The following is a 24,235-nucleotide window of genomic DNA, read 5'->3' as shown; positions in this document are numbered from 1 at the left end:
TTCTCCTCTCTCTCCCGTTCTCCACTCACTGAATACCCAACCCCGAGTGAGTGAAAACATGCTGCTTTTATGCAGCTGTACCGAGACTCGATTGCTAATCAATCATTCAATTAGAGTCTCGGTACAACTGCACGTGAATTAATAAAGTGCAATTCCCCGTGCTCACATATTATTACATTTTACTTGCACGTGAAGTGCTGTGCAATCCTCATGCTTAAATACAAATATACATTTTAAACATTTGTGTTACACAGACAAAATGAACAGGATTGGGATGAGATTCCCAATGAGCTTTCCCTTTTCACAACACGTCTACTCTTTCCACAGTGATGATAATCAGGGTGCTGTGAGCCTGTATGTGAGTGAAAATGAACAGGATTGGGATGAGATTCCCAATGAGCTTTCTCTTTTCACAACACGTTTACTCTTTCCACAGTGATGATAATCAGGGTGCTGTGAGCCTGTATGTGAGTGAAAATGAACAGGATTGGGATGAGATTCCCAATGAGCTTTCCCTTTTCACAACACGTTTACTCTTTCCACAGTGATGATAATCAGGGTGCTGTGAGCCTGTATGTGAGTGAAAATGAACAGGATTGGGATGAGCTTTCCCTTTTCACATGTCTATTCTTCCCAGAGCAGTTCAATGTTCAGATTATATGCGGAGCGTGACATAAACACAAACGATATTAAGTGGCTTTCACTGTACTTGCAAGAAATAAATTATGACCCAGGAGAAATATTTCTTTTGATGATCAGTAATGCATCGTAATTGGATCCACATTTGCTTTGTTTATTGCATGGACTTGTATTTTGGCTAAAAGCTAGTTGAAATGAGCCCACAGAAGCGCACAACGAGAACAGAAAAGCATTGAGATCAGGCAGAACTGCATCCCGAGCCTCTTCAACAAGAACAATCAACAAGAAACAATGGAAAGCACAGGAGAAATAGGAATACAATAGGAACTTCATTAACTTGGTAATGTAATGAAAGGACCAGGGGTCACAAATGGAGATTAGACAAAGGGACATTCAGAACAGAAATTAGGAGGCACTTTTTTACACAGAGAATTGTGAGGGTCTGGAATCAACTCCCCAGTAATGTTGTTGAAGCTGACACCCTGGGATCCTTCAAGAAGCTGCTTGATGAGATTTTGGGATCAATAAGCTACTAACAACCAAACGAGCAAGATGGGCCGAATGGCCTCCTCTCGTTTGTAAACTTTCTTATGTTCTTATGTTCTTAAATGAGACCCGGAGCAACCTGTCTGTGTTCACAGGGACAGTGCCAGGAGGCTTTAGCAGAGAAATGCCTCTCTGGATTCCACACCTTATCATTCTGTAATTACTATTGATTTGATTGATTGAATGAGTGAGTGAAAGAAAGATAATATGCTACAACTACTAGGACTATTACTGTACTTGTACTATTATTATTATTATTATTAATAATACATTGTTCAAAACGAGAGGGTATTAAAACCGGTGCACACATTTGGAGAGGAGAGGGAAGGGGAAGGAGAGGAGCGGAGGGGAGGGGAGCAGAGAGGGGAGGAGAGGAGAGGGAAGGGGAGGAGAGGAGCGGAGGGGAGGGGAGCAGATAGGGGAGGAGAGGAGAGGAGAGGGAGGGAGAAGGGGAAGGAGAGGGGAGTGGAGGGGAGAGGGGAGAGGAGAGGAGAGAGGGGGGAGGGGAGGACTGGACAGAGAAGAAGAGAGGGAAGAGGGGAGCACAAAAACTACAAAAAGATTGTGCGGACAGATTCATCCTGCAATGAGGCTTGCCCTCGATTCTGAATTGTTTACCAGTATATAGCCTTGTACTGAACTGGTCATGAATGTGTTTATAGTTGTCAGTGCAGTTTGCCATACACAAGGTTCATACAGTTTTTTCTGATACAAGTTTCAAGGACCTTCAAGGACCATTTTGACAGTTTTCAAAGATCTAATGCAAGGCATTTGACATCACTTTCAATGCTGATAACTAATAACCAACTGTAAAAATAAAGCTTTTGCATAATTTTATTTAACTGTATAATAACAAAAATCTAAATTCTACTCCCTTTGCGTGTAAATACCCTCTGGACCAGTATACGTTCTTATTCAATAACACTGAGTCAGTTCTGGTATCTATACATGTTTCATTCTAAAAGCAGTACAACAATTCAGTGTTTTAATCAATGTCAGAAGTAATAGTCCAAGAATGTTGTGTCTCAATCATAGGCGCCTGGCTTTATTAAAAAGTGGGCGGCAAACAGAAGGACTGTCTGCCGAGCGTCAAGGCAAATGCATTGATTTATTTCATTTTTTTACAATTAAGAAGCTCTAAGAAACCAAGCAAACATTTTTAGTAATTGCAAAACTACAAAACTGGGCAGATGTTTCAGCATAACAGGTTCAATATGTACTTAGTGATCACGCATTAATTACAAACACAAACATGCAAGTAGCACCAAATGGCACAGCCAGTGTGAATGGCATCTCTGCACAGAGCTGCACCTGGAACTCCTGCATGTACTTTATTAAAGGAATATTAAACAAACAAGGAAAAACACGTCCTGCTCTTTTGAAGGGAAGTGATCCCTAACTAAGGCAGTTCAAAATACTTGCCATGACAGAAGCACTGGTTTACTGTATAAAAGAAGATTTCATTCTGAAGCAAAAGCAAAGACTTTTTTTTCTGAATAAAACAATTTTAACAGAACACATTTAACAGTATAAACCTAGTTGCAGGAAGGACCAGTCAAGAGTTGTTTCCTGTTTTATGCCATTAAAGTGGTCTTGTTCCTCTAAGAAATGATGTGTTTGCAGCTTCAAAATATCTTCCATTGAGTTGGAGGGCTGCCCATAATAAAATAACTTAAAACAACACTGTAACTGCTTCTAGTTTTAAAATGTTCATATATTTTACTTTAAATTTGACTGCAAGGTTTTCACTTGCTTCAGATTGGATACATTATTTGAAGTGTGTGAAATACAGTTAGTGTATGTTGTAGCTTTGTAAAATGTCTTTTGCATTGACTTATAAGATCGATCTGAAACCTAGCATATACAATTAACTCAGGAAGCGATATTCGCATTGCGCAATTAATTAATATGACTGCTGATTATTTTATTTGTATGTATTTTGTTTTGCTGATTCAGACTTTATTAAACAGAACATATCAAGATGTAACAGTCAGATCTTTTGCTGCATAATCAGTTGCTGTAAAACTGTGGTCTAGTAACATTATTGACTGTTTACAGACAACATGTTTATACAGATAAAAAGTACACCCACACACACTCACGCACATACAAATATGCGTGAACACATATTGTGATTAGCTTTGTTTTTTAACAGGCACGGTACTAAAGAAGATTAAAGACAAAGGTTCTTTATTTTAGAAGACAATCTCCTTTTTTAAGCAGTTCAAGTCAAATGGAAAGGTCTCTTGTGTACAGTACGAATCTCTTCCTCCTCCTCCTCCTCCTCCTCCTCTTCTGATGATGTCACACTTTCCACGTCTCCCAAAGCACAGCCATATTTTCTTTGTATATCAGGAAAGAGCAGCAGTGGGGGAGGGAGGGGATTTCCGCGCTAAATGGAATGCTGTAAAGTACTTTTTTACTCGGGAAAGGGAATTGACGCGTGGGTACAGCGAAACGAAGCAACGTGACACGCTGGTGTGTTCAAGAAGAAATAGTTGGTATAAGACTGACCCCTGTGGTGCAATGAGGTAGTGCACTAGAAGGCAAAGCGTCAGGTCTGTATCTGCACGGCTGGCTTTTCTGAACAGCGGATAAGACCTGGGCTGACATGCACCACGTATGTCATGCCAAGTCTTCACCTGTGTGCTGGGTTTCCTCACCTTCTCTCACTTGCAGGAACGTGCCACAAGGAAACTGTATTTTTCTCATCAAAGTTGAGCCTAATGTCAATTTTATTCATTCAGTTGTGTTTTATGCACATAGAAATTAACCATAATTTAAACTAGCTCAGTGGTAAGCTTAATAGAATTCTTTGATTTTAGACTTTCCGTTTTACTTTCTCTTTGTCTTTCAATCCAGTGTAATCGCAGAAGCTATTTTCATTTTGTACCAAAGCATGTTGTTGCATTGTAACTACACATATATGCATGTAATTAATGTGTCATTACAGTGTAATTGCCATGTAGTAGAGACTGTCAATGTAAAGTACCCAGGATTTATTTATATTTATACTATACAGGTTAATGGTATTGACAGTGATTGACAATGAATAACAATGAATTACAACACAACATTTGAAGGCAGTGGGTTTGAGTAGCTCAGTGGTTAGAGTGATGGACTGCAGTGTGGAAGGCAGTTGGTTTGAGTGGCTCAGTGGTTAGAGTGCTGGGCTGCAGTGTGGAAGGCTGTGGATTTGAGTAGCTCAGTGGTTAGAGAGCTGGGCTGCAGTGTGGAAGGCAGTTGGTTTGAGTAGCTCAGTGGTTAGAGTGCAGGGCTGCAGTGCGGAAGGCAGTGGGTTTGAGTAGCTCAGTGGTTAGAGTGCTGGGCTGCAGTGTGGAAGGCAGTGGGTTTGAGTAGCTCAGTGGTTAGAGTGCTGGGCTGCAGTGTGGAAGGCAGTTGGTTTGAGTAGCTCAGTGGTTAGAGTGCTGGGCTGCAGTGTGGAAGGCAGTTGGTTTGAGTAGCTCAGTGGTTAGAGTGCCAGGCTGCAGTGTGGAAGGTCGTGGGTTTGAGTAGCTCGGTTAGAGTGCTGGGCTGCAGTGTGGAAGGTCGTGGGTTTGAGTAGCTCAGTGGTTAGAGTGTTTGTGTCTGCGGTTGGAGCAAGGCAACAACGGTCAGGGGTTTGAAGATTCATCAGGGAGAATGAAATGCTTGAGTGAGAAGGGACAAAGACATCGCATTGATCAGTACTTCTTACGAAGTCAGTCAAGTAAGTCGAATGAGATCCAGCGACAGGAAGCAAACCACAGTTCTCAGGATATCAGCAACCCTGTCATAGACGTGAGGAGGACTTGCGTGGATACAACTAATGAGGAACCTAATGATCCTTGCGAACCGGGTCAGACAAACCAGCATAAGAGAGAAAAGAACCTCAACGGCACAAGCCTGAGTTAAATGGCCAAGAGCTTGTGAGAAAACTGCGTGGGACACAGTAAACACGGATCTCTGTTTTACTTTGGAAAGGTTAAATGGAACAGTTGAAAAGAAGCTGGATAAATTTGCGAACATCATCTACGCATATGGAAGCGAGAGGTTTGGAATTGAAATAAGGAAAGAAAAAGTACAAACTATTCCTGGAAAGTCTACACGGCAGCAAGAGATTGAAAGCTTAGTTAGAAAAAGGAGGCAGTTGAGGAAGCAATGGAGAAAAGCAGAACAAAGTCAGAAGGAGGGACTCAATCTCTTACAAAGGGTCATAAAAGATAAGTTTGCAACATTGCGCAGAGCTGAGCGCCTACGGAAACACCACAAAAAGAAGGAGCGGGCGAGAACTAACTTTTATAAAGATCCATTCAAATTTGTAAAGAAGATATTCACCAGCAAGAAAAATGGCACACTAAAATCATCTAAGTTTGAGCTGTAGCGATATTTGGAGGAAACACGTACAAATTGAAAAAGGCAGGAGCCTATGTCAATTCCTTCAGATGTTCCACCTATCAATTCACTCGAATACTAAATGGAGGACTGTGCACCTAAGTGGAAAGAAGTAGAGCAAGCTGTGAAAAAAGCAAGGGCTTCATCATCACCAGGGCCTAATGGAGTTCAAAAGTGCTTCTGTAGTTCTACAAATTCTGCGGAAATTGATGAAAGTGGCATGGGAAAAACACGTTGTACCAAGAGCATGGCGCCGAGCAAGTGGAGTCTTTATATCAAAAGAAAAGGATTCTACAAGCATCGGTCAGTTTCGTCCTATTTCCCTATTATACGTAGAAGACAAGATTTTCTTTAGCATTATTGCTCATAGATTGTCAACCTACCTATTAGGTAGGTTGACATTTCAATACAAAAAGCAGGCATTCCAGGTTTCCCAGGATCCTTGGAACACATCAGCGTAATCTGGCAACAAATTCAATCAGCAAAAAAGGAGAGGAAGGCGCTCCATGTGACATTCTTGGATTTGGCTAATGCATTGATGTGGCAAACTTACTTTCTAATCACCCTGTAAATTTAGTGATTTTGGAAATCTGTCTTGCATGCACTCATATAGGTGGGGTCACACTGTTCCGAATTCTGCTGCATTGCTTGATCTAGAAAATAATTCTCTGATTTCTGCTGTTTAATATCATTTTAGATTACGCGAGGGATATAAGACCAGTCCTTAACGGTACAGTAGTGTCTGGGATACACTGACCGCTGAGCTGGTTAACCTGCAGATATACCGGTTATTTTATAGACCAACGAGCTGGTAACACATTTACCAGTTAAATGTAGCCTTTCCTTCCCTCTAACCCTGAGGGAGAAAGGTTTGCACAGAAACCCACCCCCCGGAGTAGAATAGATGAGTAAGAATCCCCTCTATTTGTTTCCAGTTTAATCTTGGAGTGGCTTTCCATGTTTCTACAGATCTGTACTGTGGTCAGCACTGTCTTGAAGCCGGTCAGTGTGTGGTTTTAACTGGGCAGATTACAGTTCAGGTAAATAATACGGCATAGGTTGTTCCTCATAACTTAAAGAAATGTGCAGAATTTTACAGCAGTCCAGTATTCCCTGTATTTGTGATGCACAGATTCCTGGTTATGAGTTTAATAAGCCTGAGCTCTTTAATTATACACTGTGGCTGATCAAGCTTGTATTAAAACCTGGAATGGGTGAAACTGCTATGCAATAGGAGTCTTATTCCCATCCCTGGATGCATGTTGTTTAGTATAAGAAGTGAAGCACAAGGATACTGAGTCCTCTAGGCTTCATTGGTATCATTAAATATTTAACTGATTAGCACAGTAAAAGATAGTAGTAAAAAACAAACAAAAAAAACCCTGACCTTGCAGTAATTGCTTTTAATGACACCAGGAATGATGCAGAGTGACACAGACGCAGGGGTGGTTAATGTTTAAGAATGTCCTTTCTGCAGCAAGACTGACTAATATCACCTCCGTGCAACACATACTGTTCCTTTACATCTGAATGTATTCACTGCCTGGAAATCAAGGCTATACGTACAGGGTATACACAGTATAGGGAGTTCCTCAGTCATTCTGCAGGGTTTACACAGTATAGGGAGTTCCTCAGTCATTCTGCAGGGTATACACAGTATAGGGAGTTCCTCTGTCATTCTGCAGGGTATACACAGTATAGGGAGTTCCTCAGTCATTCTGCAGGGTATACACAGTATAGGGTGTTCCTCAGTCATTCTGCAGGGTATACACAGTATAGGGAGTTCCTCAGTCATTCTGCAGGGTATACACAGTATAGGGAGTTCCTCTGTCATTCTGCAGGGTATACACAGTATAGGGAGTTCCTCAGTCATTCTGCAGGGTATACACAGTATAGGGAGTTCCTCAGTCATTCTGCAGGGTATACACAGTATAGGGAGTTCCTCAGTCATTCTGCAGGGTATACACAGTATAGGGAGTTCCTCAGTCATTCTGCAGGGTATACACAGTATAGGGAGTTCCTCAGTCATTCTGCAGGGTATACACAGTATAGGGAGTTCCTCAGTCATTCTGCAGGGTATACACAGTATAGGGAGTTCCTCAGTCATTCTGCAGGGTATACACAGTATAGGGTGTTCCTCAGTCATTCTGCAGAGTATACACAGTATAGGGAGTTCCTCAGTCATTCTGCAGGGTATACACAGTATAGGGAGTTCCTTAGTCATTCTGCAGGGTATACACAGTATAGGGAGTTCCTCAGTCATTCTGCAGGGTATACACAGTATAGGGAGTTCCTCAGTCGTTCTGCAGGGTATACACAGTATAGGGAGTTCCTCTGTCATTCTGCAGGGTATACACAGTATAGGGAGTTCCTCAGTCATTCTGCAGGGTATACACAGTATAGGGAGTTCCTCAGTCATTCTGCAGGGTATACACAGTATAGGGAGTTCCTCAGTCATTCTGCAGGGTATACACAGTATAGGGAGTTCCTCAGTCATTCTGCAGGGTATACACAGTATAGGGAGTTCCTCAGTCATTCTGCAGGGTATACACAGTATAGGGAGTTCCTCAGTCATTCTGCAGGGTATACACAGTATAGGGAGTTCCTCAGTCGTTCTGCAGGGTATACACAGTACAGGGAGTTCCTCTGTCATTCTGCAGGGTATACACAGTATAGGGAGTTCCTCTGTCATTCTGCAGGGTATACACAGTATAGGGAGTTCCTCAGTCATTCTGCAGGGTATACAGAGTATAGGGAGTTCCTCAGTCGTTCTGCAGGGTATACACAGTATAGGGAGTTCCTCAGTCGTTCTGCAGGGTATACACAGTATAGGGAGTTCCTCTGTCATTCTGCAGGGTATACACAGTATAGGGAGTTCCTCAGTCATTCTGCAGGGTATACACAGTATAGGGAGTTCCTCAGTCATTCTGCAGGGTATACACAGTATAGGGTGTTCTTCAGTTCCTCTGCAGGGTGCAGGCAGTGCTTCAGTACAGGAAAGTGATGATAAAGGGATATAGCCAGGCAAACAAAAACTTCCAAATAGGTTTGTGCTCAGAAAGTTACAGAATGACCCAGCTGTGTAATATGCTGATGCTCAAACTTAATGCACATCCCTGTTCAATGCATTCTCTTTAATATCAGCTCCAGCGGAAAGCTAGAACATTATTCAGGAGTGGACAGATACCATGATAAGCACATTAATTAGTGTAGCAGATACAGAACAGCACTGGAGTAGCGCAGGCTAATTACTCGCATGCTTACTTTCTTAATCACATAATTAGGCCATGTTATCACTGGGGTCACGCTTCAGATCAGTGTACAATATGTAAATAAATATAAGAAACTGGCATAATCTGCAAGACCATTATGTTCAACACAGCTTTATTGAGGAATCCAGTTTTTTTGTAGAAAGGAGAACAAATGCCTTGAAGCTGAGCAATGCTGTTGAACACTGATTGCATAGCCCATGAAAGCTCATTGAAAAGGAACAGGATCATTTTTACTTGTCCGGTTTTTAAAGGTTGCAACTCAGTTTACAGTAACGATTCCCTAGTAAAACTTTGCAGAGAGGCTTTTGAAGCAAGTCTTATTTACAAAGCAAACTGAACTTGTTATTGAGTTATTTAAACATTGGTTTGATGGATTATGTTCAATTGTATTATGTTTCTACTAGGTGTTCGGAAACTCATATTTTCTGAGTGATTATCTTTAAGGAATTTCAATTGTATTGTGTTTCTATTAGGAGTGTTGTGAATTATCTTTAAGGAATTTCAATTGTATTGTGTTTCTATTAGGAGTGTTGTGAATTATCTTTAAGGATTTTCAATTGTATTGTGTTTCTATTAGGAGTGTTGTGAATTATCTTTAAGGAATCTCAATTGTATTGTGTTTCTATTAGGAGTGTTGTGAATTATCTTTAAGGATTTTCAATTGTATTGTGTTTCTATTAGGAGTGTTGTGAATTATCTTTAAGGAATCTTCAATTGTATTGTGTTTCTATTAGGAGTGTTGTGAATTATCTTTAAGGAATCTCAATTGTATTGTGTTTCTACTAGGAGTGTTCTGAATTATCTTTAAGGAATCTCAATTGTATTGTGTTTCTATTAGGAGTGTTGTGAATTATCTTTAAGGAATCTCAATTGTATTGTGTTTCTATTAGGAGTGTTGTGAATTATCTTTAAGGAATCTCAATTGTATTGTGTTTCTATTAGGAGTGTTGTGAATTATCTTTAAGGAATCTCAATTGTATTGTGTTTCTATTAGGAGTGTTGTGAATGATCTTTAAGGAATCTCAATTGTATTGTGTTTCTATTAGGAGTGTTGTGAATTATCTTTAAGGAATCTTAATTGTATTGTGTTTCTATTAGGAGTGTTGTGAATTATCTTTAAGGAATCTCAATTGTATTGTGTTTCTATTAGGAGTGTTGTGAATTATCTTTAAGGAATCTCAATTGTATTGTGTTTCTATTAGGAGTGTTGTGAATTATCTTTAAGGAATCTCAATTGTATTGTGTTTCTATTAGGAGTGTTGTGAATTATCTTTAAGGAATCTCAATTGTATTGTGTTTCTATTAGGAGTGTTGTGAATTATCTTTAAGGAATCTCAATTGTATTGTGTTTCTATTAGGAGTGTTGTGAATTATCTTTAAGGAATCTCAATTGTATTGTGTTTCTATTAGGAGTGTTGTGAATTATCTTTAAGGAATCTCAATTGTATTGTGTTTCTATTAGGAGTGTTGTGAATTATCTTTAAGGAATCTCAATTGTATTGTGTTTCTATTAGGAGTGTTGTGAATTATCTTTAAGGAATCTCAATTGTATTGTGTTTCTATTAGGAGTGTTGTGAATTATCTTTAAGGAATCTCAATTGTATTGTGTTTCTATTAGGAGTGTTGTGAATTATCTTTAAGGAATCTCAATTGTATTGTGTTTCTATTAGGAGTGTTCTGAATTATCTTTAAGGAATCTCAATTGTATTGTGTTTCTATTAGGAGTGTTGTGAATTATCTTTAAGGAATCTCAATTGTATTGTGTTTCTATTAGGAGTGTTGTGAATTATCTTTAAGGAATCTCAATTGTATTGTGTTTCTATTAGGAGTGTTGTGAATTATCTTTAAGGAATCTCAATTGTATTGTGTTTCTATTAGGAGTGTTGTGAATTATCTTTAAGGAATCTCAATTGTATTGTGTTTCTATTAGGAGTGTTGTGAATTATCTTTAAGGAATCTCAATTGTATTGTGTTTCTATTAGGAGTGTTGTGAATTATCTTTAAGGAATCTCAATTGTATTGTGTTTCTATTAGGAGTGTTGTGAATTATCTTTAAGGAATCTCAATTGTATTGTGTTTCTATTAGGAGTGTTGTGAATTATCTTTAAGGAATCTCAATTGTATTGTGTTTCTATTAGGAGTGTTGTGAATTATCTTTAAGGAATCTCAATTGTATTGTGTTTCTATTAGGAGTGTTGTGAATTATCTTTAAGGAATCTCAATTGTATTGTGTTTCTATTAGGAGTGTTGTGAATTATCTTTAAGGAATCTCAATTGTATTGTGTTTCTATTAGGAGTGTTGTGAATTATCTTTAAGGAATCTCAATTGTATTGTGTTTCTATTAGGAGTGTTGTGAATTATCTTTAAGGAATCTCAATTGTATTGTGTTTCTATTAGGAGTGTTCCGAAACTCATATTTTCTGAGTAATTACCTTTAAGGAATTTTGATTAATACAATGCAATAAAAGGGGTTTATTACTCAACACAAAAACATGGCGTTTTCCCCCTGTTTACACAATTACTGAGTATCAACCAATACCAATCTGGCAGTGTTATTTTTATAGAAGCTGTTCTGATCAAACTAACTAACACTTGTTTATATTTTATAAGTGATTATTTGCCTTTGCTTTTTTATTCTTTTGATATGGAATTATTTTTTTTTTCGCTTTCCTTAGTTTCATCTCTGCAGTGAATTGTGAGGTTGTAGTCCTGGGCAAGGTGTTCTCTCTGCTTAAACCTGATAAGAAACTACATATCCCTGTTGCAACAGCAGTACCTCGCTTCGGCTTTAGCACTAGAACGACTGTGTTTATAGGCATACCTAGAACAACCATGACTGCTCAATGTGTATTAAAAACAACACAAATATTATAATGACCGGAGAAACTATTGAATATCAGTCATAGTTATATCAAAGAACGTCGTCATCTAAAGCGTCTGCATAACCGAAACATTGTAAATAAATATTACATAAAGCGGTAAAAAAATTAAATAAACAAATATTGGAAAATTAATGTGTGTATATACAGGTATATCATATACATACAAAACTATAATGATGTAAATAAGTATGAAAACATTTTAAAATAAATGGGTTATATTGCCTACATAACAAAGCACATATATACAACTGAAGCTATGCGTTTATACACAGACATACTAGAATCGAAATGACATGAATAAATAAACATGTCAGTAGGATGGGCTTCATTTATAACCAAGGCTCACTGAAACAATAGAAACAGACCGCTCCCTGAAGGAATTGTGGCAAAGTGGCTGGTAAGGGGAACAGGTGTAGTGGTGATGCGGTGCAGGAGTGACAGGCAGACAATGGTAATCCAATGAAAAGTGTTTTATTTCTTTTCCAGGTCTGGTGACCATAAAATAAATAAATGCCCGGCAATACACAACAATGTGTAAAGCACAGGGATAACAAAAACAGGGCACAGCCCCGAACAAAACAAACAGACGGTCACCAGTCCTGGGTGAGTGCAGTCGTGATGGTGGTCAGTGCAAACACAGACAGTGCGGTGAGCAGTCCTGGGTGAGTGCAGTCGTGATGGTGGTCAGTGCAAACACAGATAGTGCGGTGAGCAGTCCTGGGTGAGTGCAGTCGTGATGGTGGTCAGTGCAAACACAGATAGTGCGGTGAGCAGTCCTGGGTGAGTGCAGTCGTGATGGTGGTCAGTGCATCACAGATAGTGCGGTGTGCAGTCCTGGGTGAGTGCAGTCGTGATGGTGGTCAGTGCATCACAGATAGTGCGGTGTGCAGTCCTGGGTGAGTGCAGTCGTGATGGTGGTCAGTGCATCACAGATAGTGCGGTGAGCAGTCCTGGGTGAGTGCAGTCGTGATGGTGGTCAGTGCATCACAGATAGTGCGGTGAGCAGTCCTGGGTGAGTGCAGTCGTGATGGTGGTCAGTGCATCACAGATAGTGCGGTGTGCAGTCCTGGGTGAGTGCAGTCGTGATGGTGGTCAGTGCATCACAGATAGTGCGGTGAGCAGTCCTGGGTGAGTGCAGTCGTGATGGTGGTCAGTGCAAACACAGATAGTGCGGTGTGCAGTCCTGGGTGAGTGCAGTCGTGATGGTGGTCAGTGCATCACAGATAGTGCGGTGTGCAGTCCTGGGTGAGTGCAGTCGTGATGGTGGTCAGTGCATCACAGATAGTGCGGTGAGCAGTCCTGGGTGAGTGCAGTCGTGATGGTGGTCAGTGCATCACAGATAGTGCGGTGAGCAGTCCTGGGTGAGTGCAGTCGTGATGGTGGTCAGTGCAAACACAGATAGTGCGGTGAGCAGTCCTGGGTGAGTGCAGTCGTGATGGTGGTCAGTGCATCACAGATAGTGCGGTGAGCAGTCCTGGGTGAGTGCAGTCGTGATGGTGGTCAGTGCATCACAGATAGTGCGGTGTGCAGTCCTGGGTGAGTGCAGTCGTGATGGTGGTCAGTGCATCACAGATAGTGCGGTGTGCAGTCCTGGGTGAGTGCAGTCGTGATGGTGTTCAGTGCATCACAGATAGTGCGGTGTGCAGTCCTGGGTGAGTGCAGTCGTGATGGTGGTCAGTGCATCACAGATAGTGCGGTGTGCAGTCCTGGGTGAGTGCAGTCGTGATGGTGGTCAGTGCATCACAGATAGTGCGGTGTGCAGTCCTGGGTGAGTGCAGTCGTGATGGTGGTCAGTGCATCACAGATAGTGCGGTGAGCAGTCCTGGGTGAGTGCAGTCGTGATGGTGGTCAGTGCATCACAGATAGTGCGGTGAGCAGTCCTGGGTGAGTGCAGTCGTGATGGTGGTCAGTGCATCACAGATAGTGCGGTGAGCAGTCCTGGGTGAGTGCAGTCGTGATGGTGGTCAGTGCATCACAGATAGTGCGGTGAGCAGTCCTGGGTGAGTGCAGTCGTGATGGTGGTCAGTGCATCACAGATAGTGCGGTGTGCAGTCCTGGGTGAGTGCAGTCGTGATGGTGGTCAGTGCAATCACAGATAGTGCGGTGAGCAGTCCTGGGTGAGTGCAGTCGTGATGGTGGTCAGTGCATCACAGATAGTGCGGTGAGCAGTCCTGGGTGAGTGCAGTCGTGATGGTGGTCAGTGCATCACAGATAGTGCGGTGAGCAGTCCTGGGTGAGTGCAGTCGTGATGGTGGTCAGTGCATCACAGATAGTGCGGTGAGCAGTCCTGGGTGAGTGCAGTCGTGATGGTGGTCAGTGCATCACAGATAGTGCGGTGAGCAGTCCTGGGTGAGTGCAGTCGTGATGGTGGTCAGTGCATCACAGATAGTGCGGTGTGCAGGGGTGCTCCGGACAGTGCTGACCCTTGGCGACAGCTCTGGAGTAGTGCTTTAACTGTCTGGTGGTGAAAAACACAGACAAACACAACAAAACACGACACGTAATTCTCTTTAACAACGAGAGCTCCTCTCTCGATCCTTCTCTCTCCAAATGTTAACCCAAATGAAGGAAAAGATCAGCGTTACCCTGGCCCCTATATGTACTCCCGCATGACATCTAGGTAAACGGTTGCAGCTGACTTATTATTTGCAGCTGCCCCTTGTTTACCTTTCAGATCAATACGGTTTACAACAGAGTCTCGCTTCTTTCCAGGCTGACCCACTTCCCGGTCCCGGAAACGAACTGTCAGGCCAGCCCTTCCAGATACTTCTCCTCCTGTTCTTTAGCGCCCTCACAGGTCGGGAGGGAGATTTATCACCAGAACTCATTGTATTTCTATCACAGGAATGCAGACTGATATAATAAAACTGACTGATAAACACAAATAATACCACAACATGTCATTGTTATAATATGTTTTATATGAATAGGTATGACAGTATTTTATCTCCTTTTTGCAGCTACACGACTCTTTCTTTGTCAGGGTAATTAGGACATATATTTAAGAAAAGTCAGGAAAGCACAGCTATGTATCTTAAACACATGCATCACAATTTCAATTCAAATTCCAGAGAAATGACCCCCTTGGTCGTTCTGGTGTTAAAAGGTCACATTTATGTAATGAATCAGTTGCATTTGCTAGTTTTGCAACATATATTCATTCTCAATTTGTGTCCACAGTAGGGCAGTGAAAATGTCAACACCCTGGATGTGAGGAATGTTCACTTCCAAATGGCTTTTAAAACATTCAGAGGTTAATTGCCATCGATGGATACTCAGTTGTAAAGGGGAGGGAACGAACACTCGGAGGTTAATTGCCATCGATGGATACTCAGTTGTAAAGGGGAGGGAACGAACACTCAGAGGTTAATTGCCATCGATGGATACTCAGTTGTAAAGGGGAGGGAACGAACACTCGGAGGTTAATTGCCATCGATGGATACTCAGTTGTAAAGGGGAGGGAACGAACACTTGGAGGTTAATTGCCATCGATGGATACTCAGTTGTAAAGGGGAGGGAACGAACACTCGGAGGTTAATTGCCATCGATGGATACTCAGTTGTAAAGGGGAGGGAACGAACACTCAGAGGTTAATTTCCATCGATGGATACTCAGTTGTAAAGGGGAGGGAAGGAACACTCGGAGGTTAATTGCCATCGATGGATACTCAGTTGTAAATGTGAGGGAAGGAACACTCAGAGGTTAATTGCCATCGATGGATACTCAGGTGGTAGCCTCTTATACTTCATCTACACATTCTAGGACCTTAAAGCTCTCAGTCTCCAGCTTTGTCTAATAAGACTCAGTCCACTATTCCAACACTCCTTGTCCTTGATGAAACCCCTAGTTTCTCCTGCCACAAACGCTGTTCTAAACCTCATCTCGTTTGTACCCAGTAGAGATCATTAGTGAAAATGGAAAAGTCTTGCTCCCATTCCATGTGATCAGATCAAAAGGGTAAGACACAGAGATGTACCTTTTATCTGTACTGCAGGCCCAGGCACTTCACTAACTGCATCAGCAAGTTCAAAGGAGCAGTCCTCTCCAGCAGTGCTGTGGCTTTTCTTTTTCAGTTCTGTACTTCACCAATATCTGTCACTTGAAAATAATTTCCCACCCTAAAAGTTTGCCATAGTAAAATCATAGATCAGTGTAATAAAGCACAGTGAAAACATGGTAAAGCATAGGTAAGCACTGTAAAGCCCACAGAGGTATGGTAAAGCGTATTATAAAACATGGCAAACCAAGATAATCTACTGTAAATACATAGTATAACCATGGGAAAAGCACAGGAAAACTGTAAAACGGCTGAGTCAGTCAAGTGAGGTAAACTTTTATAAGAGCAGGCATGCAAGGACGATGATAGTATGATCCTTCTCTTTTCCTGAATGACCAGTACAAAGCAAGACCTCTTAAAAGCATTTTTTGTTTTTTGTACAGTAATGCAGTTAAGACCTACACATGATTAGCATTCTGCACTTTGTCTGTGTGGAAGAAATGTTCCCAGGGTGTCCCTTTTATACAAATCTCTTGTTTGAAAGCCCTTAAACACCTCTGAGTTATTAATGCAAGCGCTAATCACACATTCCCTTCCTCAGACTCAGGTGACTGAGAGGAGGAGGCGAATCCTGAGGGCTGCAGAGTCGCATGCTGTTCCAACCTGACTCGCTGCTATTTAAAGAGAGCTGACAAAGCATCAAATTAAACAATATCACACATAGATTCCAAAGTTTAAACTTTTCACAACTCTGTGTCATCTGTGGCACAGCAAAGTCCTGGAGACCTTGGAGGTATTACTGTAGATTACTAAGAACTATAACTGTGCAATCCACCATGCAAAACTCATGATAGGGCTAGTTAATTCTCAAGCTGATGTCTTGAATAAATAAGCAGGTGTTCTAGAATAAATCTGAAGCTAATGTAGCTGTCAGGGTCTGCCTAGTGAAAAGGAGCACTGCTACTAATACCCATAGTAGATAACCTAACAAGGAGACGGATAAGAAGCCAGTAGGCAAGAAAATTGATCAAGTAAGGAAGTGCCACGGGCTTCAAATTCTTTTCACTTCTCTACAGTAATCGACAAACCAAACCTTGTGTAGCACAACAAGAAACTGTCTATCAGTATCTACCGAATGCGGTCTAGTGGGATATGAAGAGAGCAGCTGCTGTGCATGGGCCATCAGTCTCTGTTGGGCTTCATTTTGATGGGAATACTGCCTTTACCCTACAGCAGTGGCGGCTCGTGTATACAGGGTGTCAGGGCGCTGCCCCGCCACATTGATGTTTATTTTTAGTTTTTAGTGGGACCTGGGGCACTGGATTCACCATCCGAGCTCTCTGCGCTGCGGTCGTTACCTAGGAAATGATAATTGGCATGAAGGTTCATTTCTACCAGTTGACAAGATTAATACAGTTACTCGTGAAACCATTCTTGGGACTAAGTTATAAACTTTAGGAGAAAAGATCAGGACCTCATCACCCTGCTTTAATCAAACGGAAGTGAATAACTTAAAACATCTTTCAGAAAAAATTAAGAAACATGAACCACATAAACGCCACTTAGACAACGCAATAAAGCTGGCAATGTAAATATTGCAACAGAATTGGAAGGAAGATATCATGTTGGGATAAGAAAGCATAACGAGGGAATTGAAAGGAATCGGTACATTCTGTCTAAATTAATCGATTGTGTGCGGTTCTGTGGTGCTTTTGAATTGGCATTACTTGATCACAATGTCATCTTTGAATAAAGGATTGTTTAGGAGCCTAGTAGATTTTGTATCTCTGTAGAGTGCAATGGAGAAGCATGTGAAAACTGCAACAGTGTTTAATGAAGGGCACTTCAAAACCATTCAGAACGAACTGCTCAACTGCACTTCAACACCATTCAGAACGAACTGCTCGACTGCACTTCAAAACCATTCAGAACGAACTGCTCGACTGCACTTCAACACCATTCAGAACGAACTGCTCGACTGCACTTCAACACCATTCAGAACGAACTGCTCGACTGCACTTCAACACCATTCAGAACGAACTGCTCGACTGCACTTCAGCACCGTTCAGAACGAACTGCTCGACTGCACTTCAACACCATTCAGAACGAACTGCTCGACTGCACTTCAACACCATTCAGAACGAACTGCTCGACTGCACTTCAGCACCGTTCAGAACGAACTGCTCGACTGCACTTCAACACCATTCAGAACGAACTGCTCGACTGCACTTCAACACCATTCAGAACGAACTGCTCGACTGCACTTCAACACCATTCAGAACGAACTGCTCGACTGCACTTCAACACCGTTCAGAACGAACTGCTCGACTGCACTTCAAAACCATTCAGAACGAACTGCTCGACTGCACTTCATCACCGTTCAGAACGAACTGCTCGACTGCACTTCATCACCGTTCAGAACGAACTGCTCGACTGCACTTCATCACCGTTCAGAACGAACTGCTCGACTGCACTTCAACACCATTCAGAACGAACTGCTCGACTGCACTTCAACACCATTCAGAACGAACTGCTCGACTGCACTTCAAAACCATTCAGAACGAACTGCTCGACTGCACTTCAAAACCGTTCAGAACGAACTGCTCGACTGCACTTCATCACCGTTCAGAACGAACTGCTCGACTGCACTTCATCACCGTTCAGAACGAACTGCTCGACTGCACTTCATCACCGTTCAGAACGAACTGCTCGACTGCACTTCAAAACCATGCAGAACGAACTGCTCGACTGCACTTCAACACCATGCAGAACGAACTGCTCGACTGCACTTCAAAACCATTCAGAACGAACTGCTCGACTGCACTTCAAAACCATGCAGAACGAACTGCTCGAAGGAAATCTTGCAAGTTAAAATTTTCTTTTGTTATTTGTTTGGCTTTCCAGCATTCTTTTCTCGCTCTCTAAAGAGGACTGAAGTGTTGAATGTCATAGTAAGCAGGAGGCTTTTGAGAGGGGCAGCAGCAAGATGGAATTTTAGTATTTGGTCAGTTAATATTGTCTCCGAACACAGAGAGGACCTCCTTGAATGCTTTAAGACAATGGAAAGTTCAGGAGATTTTGAGTCCAACGCTATTCGTGAGGCCAGAAGATTTAAGGCAGGCAGATAGTTTCTTTTTCTTTTTCGTGATATAATGTCCCATGTTGACATGTTGTACAGTCAGCTCCAGAAAGGAGAGTCCATGTTGAGAGAGTTACTGCCGAGTTCAACAGGAGTAGCAGCAAAGTGTGTGAATGCAAGTTATTGCAAAGTGACTTCTTTGAAAGACACAAAACCAGTGTTTTCCAATGCAAGCACAGTGCAAGCATAGCCAGCACATACAAAGAAAGATTGAACTGAACGTTATGTTATATATGGGCAGCCAGAATTGAGTTGTGCTATGGTGCTATTTTGGTTGTTTGTTGTAAATAATCTCCAGGATACATTTTAAGAGACTGTAACATGACTGCGAATTCTCATCACACGACAACGGCACAATCTAAGAGGTGGTTTCAACTCTAAAGAACATAAAAACATTTATAAGAAACACAGTGAACCAGGATTGACTCAACTCCCTGGCGATGCTGTCAATAGAGAAATAGCTGATCCACGAGGTACCAGACTTGTTTTGTACATCACTGAGCAATACAATGTGTAGCTTGATCACGTGGGAGCATTCAGTTACCCAAACTCATTGGGACACACTACAGTATGCTATATATATATATATATTAGGGCTGCTGATTAATTGCAGTTACCTTCTGCGATTAACGCGTTGGTTTCTTTGGCAATTCAGTTTTAATGCGTATTAATCGCACTCCTCTGTCTTGACCCTCTTAGCATTCCTTGTGCCACCATTATAATATACTATCAGCTTTCACATATAAAGTTAGTCACAGAACTGCATATTTACATTAAGGAGAATATAACCGCTTCTCAATTAATGCTTTGTTTTATTTAGACAATTTTGGGCGCCACATGAAAGCCCACCTTCGTTAGCTCAGGAAGCCCACCCTTGTTGTAGAACCATTGAAATCAACCACAACAGCCACAGAAGCAGCAAACTCAAGACTTACCCATCCCTTATTGCTTCTTTTTTCTCCAAGTCCTGAATCACATCCAGGAGGACCTTGATGGTCTGCTGACTGGTCTCCAGGACGTCCTCCATGCTTTGCAGCCGGGACTGCAGGTTGCTGATTTCGTACTGCGTTGGCTGAATCGAGCCCGGCTCCATGTTGCCTGTGAGAGGCCTGCCCTCTTTCTGACCTCCCTGTGACAGCAGGCCCCCCCTCATCTTGGCCAAATCAATTTGCCCCTTGGCCTCGGCCACCAGCTCCAGCAGCTCATGGACCTGCTTGAGGGTTTCTGACTGGCTGGCCGTCAGGGGAATCCCCCCTGCCCGGTCCACAGTCTGTATAGTTCGATCTGAAAGCTCTGCTTTGCCCTGAAGGGTTTGCGGCTGGCTTTCTTCGCTGGCTGGTTCTGGTGGCTTGGGTTTTCCATGAGAATTAGCTGGGGGTTCAGTGTAAAAAACAGTCCTGTCCGTTGCTTCCGAATGTTGGTTCTGGCCAGGACTGGGGCCCTCGTCGGAGTTCAATAGAGATGTCTTATATACTCTCTCTCTGCACTGCTCTGATTCAGACCTGTTTGCGTCTGGAGCCTTCATTGACTCAGATGTTGGATTCAACTGCTCTGCTTTTACTGATCTGTGTTCGACCACCTTAGGCAAGTCCGCTAAGCCTTCTCCGCTGTGTCGAACTACATTCTGGGGTTCAGAAACTTGACTTCGGGGCAACGTGTGGTGGATTAGGACCTTGTTAGTGAGATGACAATTACGGCAGTTCAGATCACATTTAGACCCTTTACTCTGCCCCCCAGAACAGCCCCAGGTTTGCATGGAGGGTTTAGAAACTGGCAGGGTAGGAACTGGAGTGCAGGAATTTCTCTGTTCCTTGCACCTTTGATCCTGCGATGCTTTGGGAGGTGGTGCTGAATTGCAAGGAAGAGATTGTCCAAGGTCTCTCTGTCCTTCTTTGTCCACCAGATATCTTTGGTACTGTTGGGTTGGGATCTGTGTCTTATTCACTGCAGCACTGGCTTCATCATGGTGCCCTGATTGTGGCACGATCACATTTTGTGGTGCAGAACAGGAGCCTTTGCAGCAGTTCCTTTTCTTTGAAGAGCTTCTACTGTGACAAAACCAAGCTGAGTCGGAACTCTGCGGAGTCTGCTTCCCGTCACAGAGGCACTGCTCACTCCACAGCACATTCTGGGCAACATTATCGCACTGAGAGGAGGCAGAACCGTCACAGGCCTGGGGGACTGGAGCAGGCCTGCCCCATGGCACTGAACACCTGAGCCCTTCCTGGCCTTGCAGGGTTCTATTTCTCCGGCTTCCAGAATTCCATTTTTGGGGCGGAACGTCCTGGTTCCTGGGTAGGCAGTTGCAGGATCCAGTGCAATTGACTTGGGCAGCTTTCAGAGGCTCCTCCACTGCTGTCTCCCAGTACCTCATAGCTCCCTCCCCCTGACAGCATTGCTTGCCCGGCATGTGCTGCACCTCATTGTTTGCAAACAGGGTCCCTTCCTCTGGCTCCGCTTTGGGGTTTTCTGTTTCCCCAAAGTCCCCCACGCTTTTGCTTCGAAACCTGAACATGGGGAACTGTTTCTGCAGGCTGGGGGAAGTCTGGATGGCAGTGCTCATGCAGCACTTCCTGGGGTTAGGCAGGGTCAGCGAGGATGGCCTGGGTTGGCTCCAGGGCTTCCTGGGGCCCCCTTTGGCCAGCACTGATGCCACAGCTCCCACTGCACCCCCATTGGCAGACACAACCTGCTGCTGCCTGCTGTTCTCTGCAAGACTCTTAGGGCCCGGCTCAGGCTTGCTGCTTGGGCCCTGGTCCGGTTCCACAGTGACAGCCGGCCCGGTGTTGTTGAAGCCAATGTTCTTGCTGGGTTCAGGCCTGGGGCTTTCCTCGGCCCCGTCCACCTGGTCCTTGAAGCGCACCTGCTGTGTGCGATTGCGCCTGCGCTTGAGCCGCGTCTCGATGTCCGGGGAGTCCCTGTTGAGCAGCACTGATCTCACAGTCATGTTTTTTTCCTGGTTTAAGCTGATACTTGGAGCCAGTATATGGTTAGGTTCTTTGCTGACCATATCTTCACAGTAACACTATGTTCGTAAGACAATGTCCTCCACACAGAAACAAACTTAGCTGTTTTGTATTTTATTATTATTATTATTATTATTATTATTATTATTTATATAATAATGTAAAGACGTCGAGACAAGCTCCTACGGGGGGGGGGGGGGGGGGGTTGGGGGGGGGGGGGGGGGGGGGGGCTTAGTAATTACACAGAGTATAATCCTTTTTGGGTTGCCGTTAATGCTAAATAATCTGTTATGATTGTACTTGATGGAATTTGGCATCCCAGAACGGTGAAGAAAATGCCAGTGAATACTGTTGAGCATGGATCGAATAAAAGTAGAGCATATCGTCTTTTTACTATTATTAGAGTTCAGTTAGTTCAGTTGACCCATTGGGATCACATGGCTGAAGTTTCATTTTGTTTTCACTGATGGTTAAAGACAGCACTCCTGATAAATTGATTTAATAGCAGATGTTGTTTTTGTAAGCTCCAGTTTGTATGAGTCAGAGGATTCTGAGCTAGCAGTCCAGTTGGTCTGGCGCGCATGGCTTTGAGTTATTGTCTGTGGGATACTGCTCATCGAGTTTGCTAACACTAGCGTGTCCTCGTGGATACTGTGAAGTTATAAAAAGGGAATAAGCTGAGTTCCAGGGCGAGGAGGTGACAAGTTGAGAGGTGAAGGCCGTGCCTCTGTATGCCAGGGTTGTGTGCTTGGCAAGGTGCTGCTGGCTGTCCGTGGTGCAGAGCGTGGTGGGCCGAGTGGCTGGCGATGAGGGCTCATTGTAGAGATCAGCCAGGGTGGGCACAGCTTGGCAGTCCTGTTCTGGCCATCGCTCCACTCCCTAGCCCGCAGAATGGCCAGCCAGCGCCTAGAGACAAAAGAAAAGCTTGTTAGCAGCTGCTTTACTTCCTCCTTCATTTGCAGGGATTTTTTGTAAACATGTAAACAAGGCTCATCAGGTGTTAAGCTACTTGAATTTGCCTGAACTTTGACTCTGTGGTGGCCCTCAGAAAAGTAAGAGAAGTCACGTCCCTGTTGGAACCAGTTAGCAGCAATTATAATGACAGTGCCGATCTCACACTCTAAATATGCTAATATCAGCTTCCTGTTTGTTTTTGATTTAGATTTAATGACTTGTAATAAGTGTTCGGTGGTTACATCTAATCAATTTGAGAGTGCATCTTCTCTTTATATGGCAGACCTGACTCGCTTTGTAAAGAGTGTGTGAGAAATACACTCTCAATTTGATTAACCAGTGAACACTGATAAACATGCAAAAGAGGGTTTACAGCCTCATTTTTTATTCATTGGTGAAATTCAGAAAGAATGTAAGTTATCTGACAGGAAACAACTACTGCTACCCAAAAACTCTCTAATACTTTAGTAAAATTGTGATGGGACCAGAAGTCTTAAAAGCAGAGGCTTGCGGAATCCTGTAAAGACAAGCCTGCTTTGGGGTGGTCCGTGTCAGAAGGCAGTACAGAGAGCAGAAGCGGTTTGCAGATACAAGCGCAGACCAAATTAATTTTAGTAGTCTAATGATACAGTCCATAGCCTGATTTCACAGTTCCATTCTGTAATACATGTCACAGAGTCAGGTACCTCTGTTATTTAGTCCGCTAGTTAACCCACACTATTCCAGATACATCAAGGCATGTCTAGACAGCTTTACATAAGAACATAAGAAAGTTTACAAACAAGAGGAGGCCATTTGGCCCATCTTGCTCGTTTGGTTGTTAGTAGCTTATTGATCCCAAAATCTCATCAAGCAACTTCTTGAAGGATCCCAGGGTGTCAGCTTCAACAACATTACTGGGGAGTTGATTCCAGACCCTCACACTTCTTTGTGTAAAACAGTGTCTCCTATTTTCTGTTCTGAATGCCCCTTTGTCTAATCTCCATTTGTGACCCCTGGTCTTTGTTTCTTTTTTCAGGCTGAAAAAGTCCCTTGGGTCGACACTGTCAATACCTTTTAGAATTTTGAATGCTTGAATTAGGTCGCCACGTAGTCTTCTTTGTTCAAGACTGAATAGATTCAATTCTTTTAGCCTGTCTGCATATGACATGCCTTTTAAGCCCGGAATAATTCTGGTCGCTCTTCTTTGCACTCTTTCTAGAGCAGCAATATCTTTTTTATAGCGAGGTGACCAGAACTGCACACAATATTCAAGATGAGGTCTTACTAGTGCATTGTACAGTTTTAACATTACTTCCCTTGATTTAAATTCAACACTTTTCACAATGTATCCGAGCATCTTGTTAGCCTTTTTTATAGCTTCCTCACATTGTCTAGATGAAGACATTTCTGTGTCAACAAAAACTCCTAGGTCTTTTTCATAGATTCCTTCTCCAATTTCAGTATCTCCCATATGATATTTATA

General features: G+C 42.8%; 2 protein-coding genes across 2 annotated transcripts in view; one reads left to right on the top strand and one right to left on the bottom strand.

Annotated features, from left to right (window-relative positions):
• LOC121307231 overlaps positions 1 to 21,926 on the bottom strand; it is a 65,728-nt gene extending 43,802 nt beyond the window's left edge. Inside the window, exon 1 of the mRNA XM_041239372.1 lies at positions 19,786 to 21,926. Coding sequence (XP_041095306.1) covers positions 19,786 to 21,860 — 2,075 coding nt within the window. The 5' untranslated portion in view covers positions 21,861 to 21,926. The remainder of the gene's footprint in view (positions 1 to 19,785) is intronic.
• LOC121327399 (dedicator of cytokinesis protein 2-like) overlaps positions 1 to 24,235 on the top strand; it is a 457,752-nt gene that overhangs the window by 239,077 nt on the left and 194,440 nt on the right. The gene's annotated exons all lie outside the window — the stretch shown is intronic.

Source organism: Polyodon spathula, chromosome 2 (assembly GCF_017654505.1).
Source record: "Polyodon spathula isolate WHYD16114869_AA chromosome 2, ASM1765450v1, whole genome shotgun sequence".
Taxonomy (NCBI): Eukaryota; Metazoa; Chordata; class Actinopteri; order Acipenseriformes; family Polyodontidae; genus Polyodon; species Polyodon spathula.
Note: the sequence above shows the minus strand (reverse complement) of the source record. Positions and strands in the feature narration are given on the sequence as shown.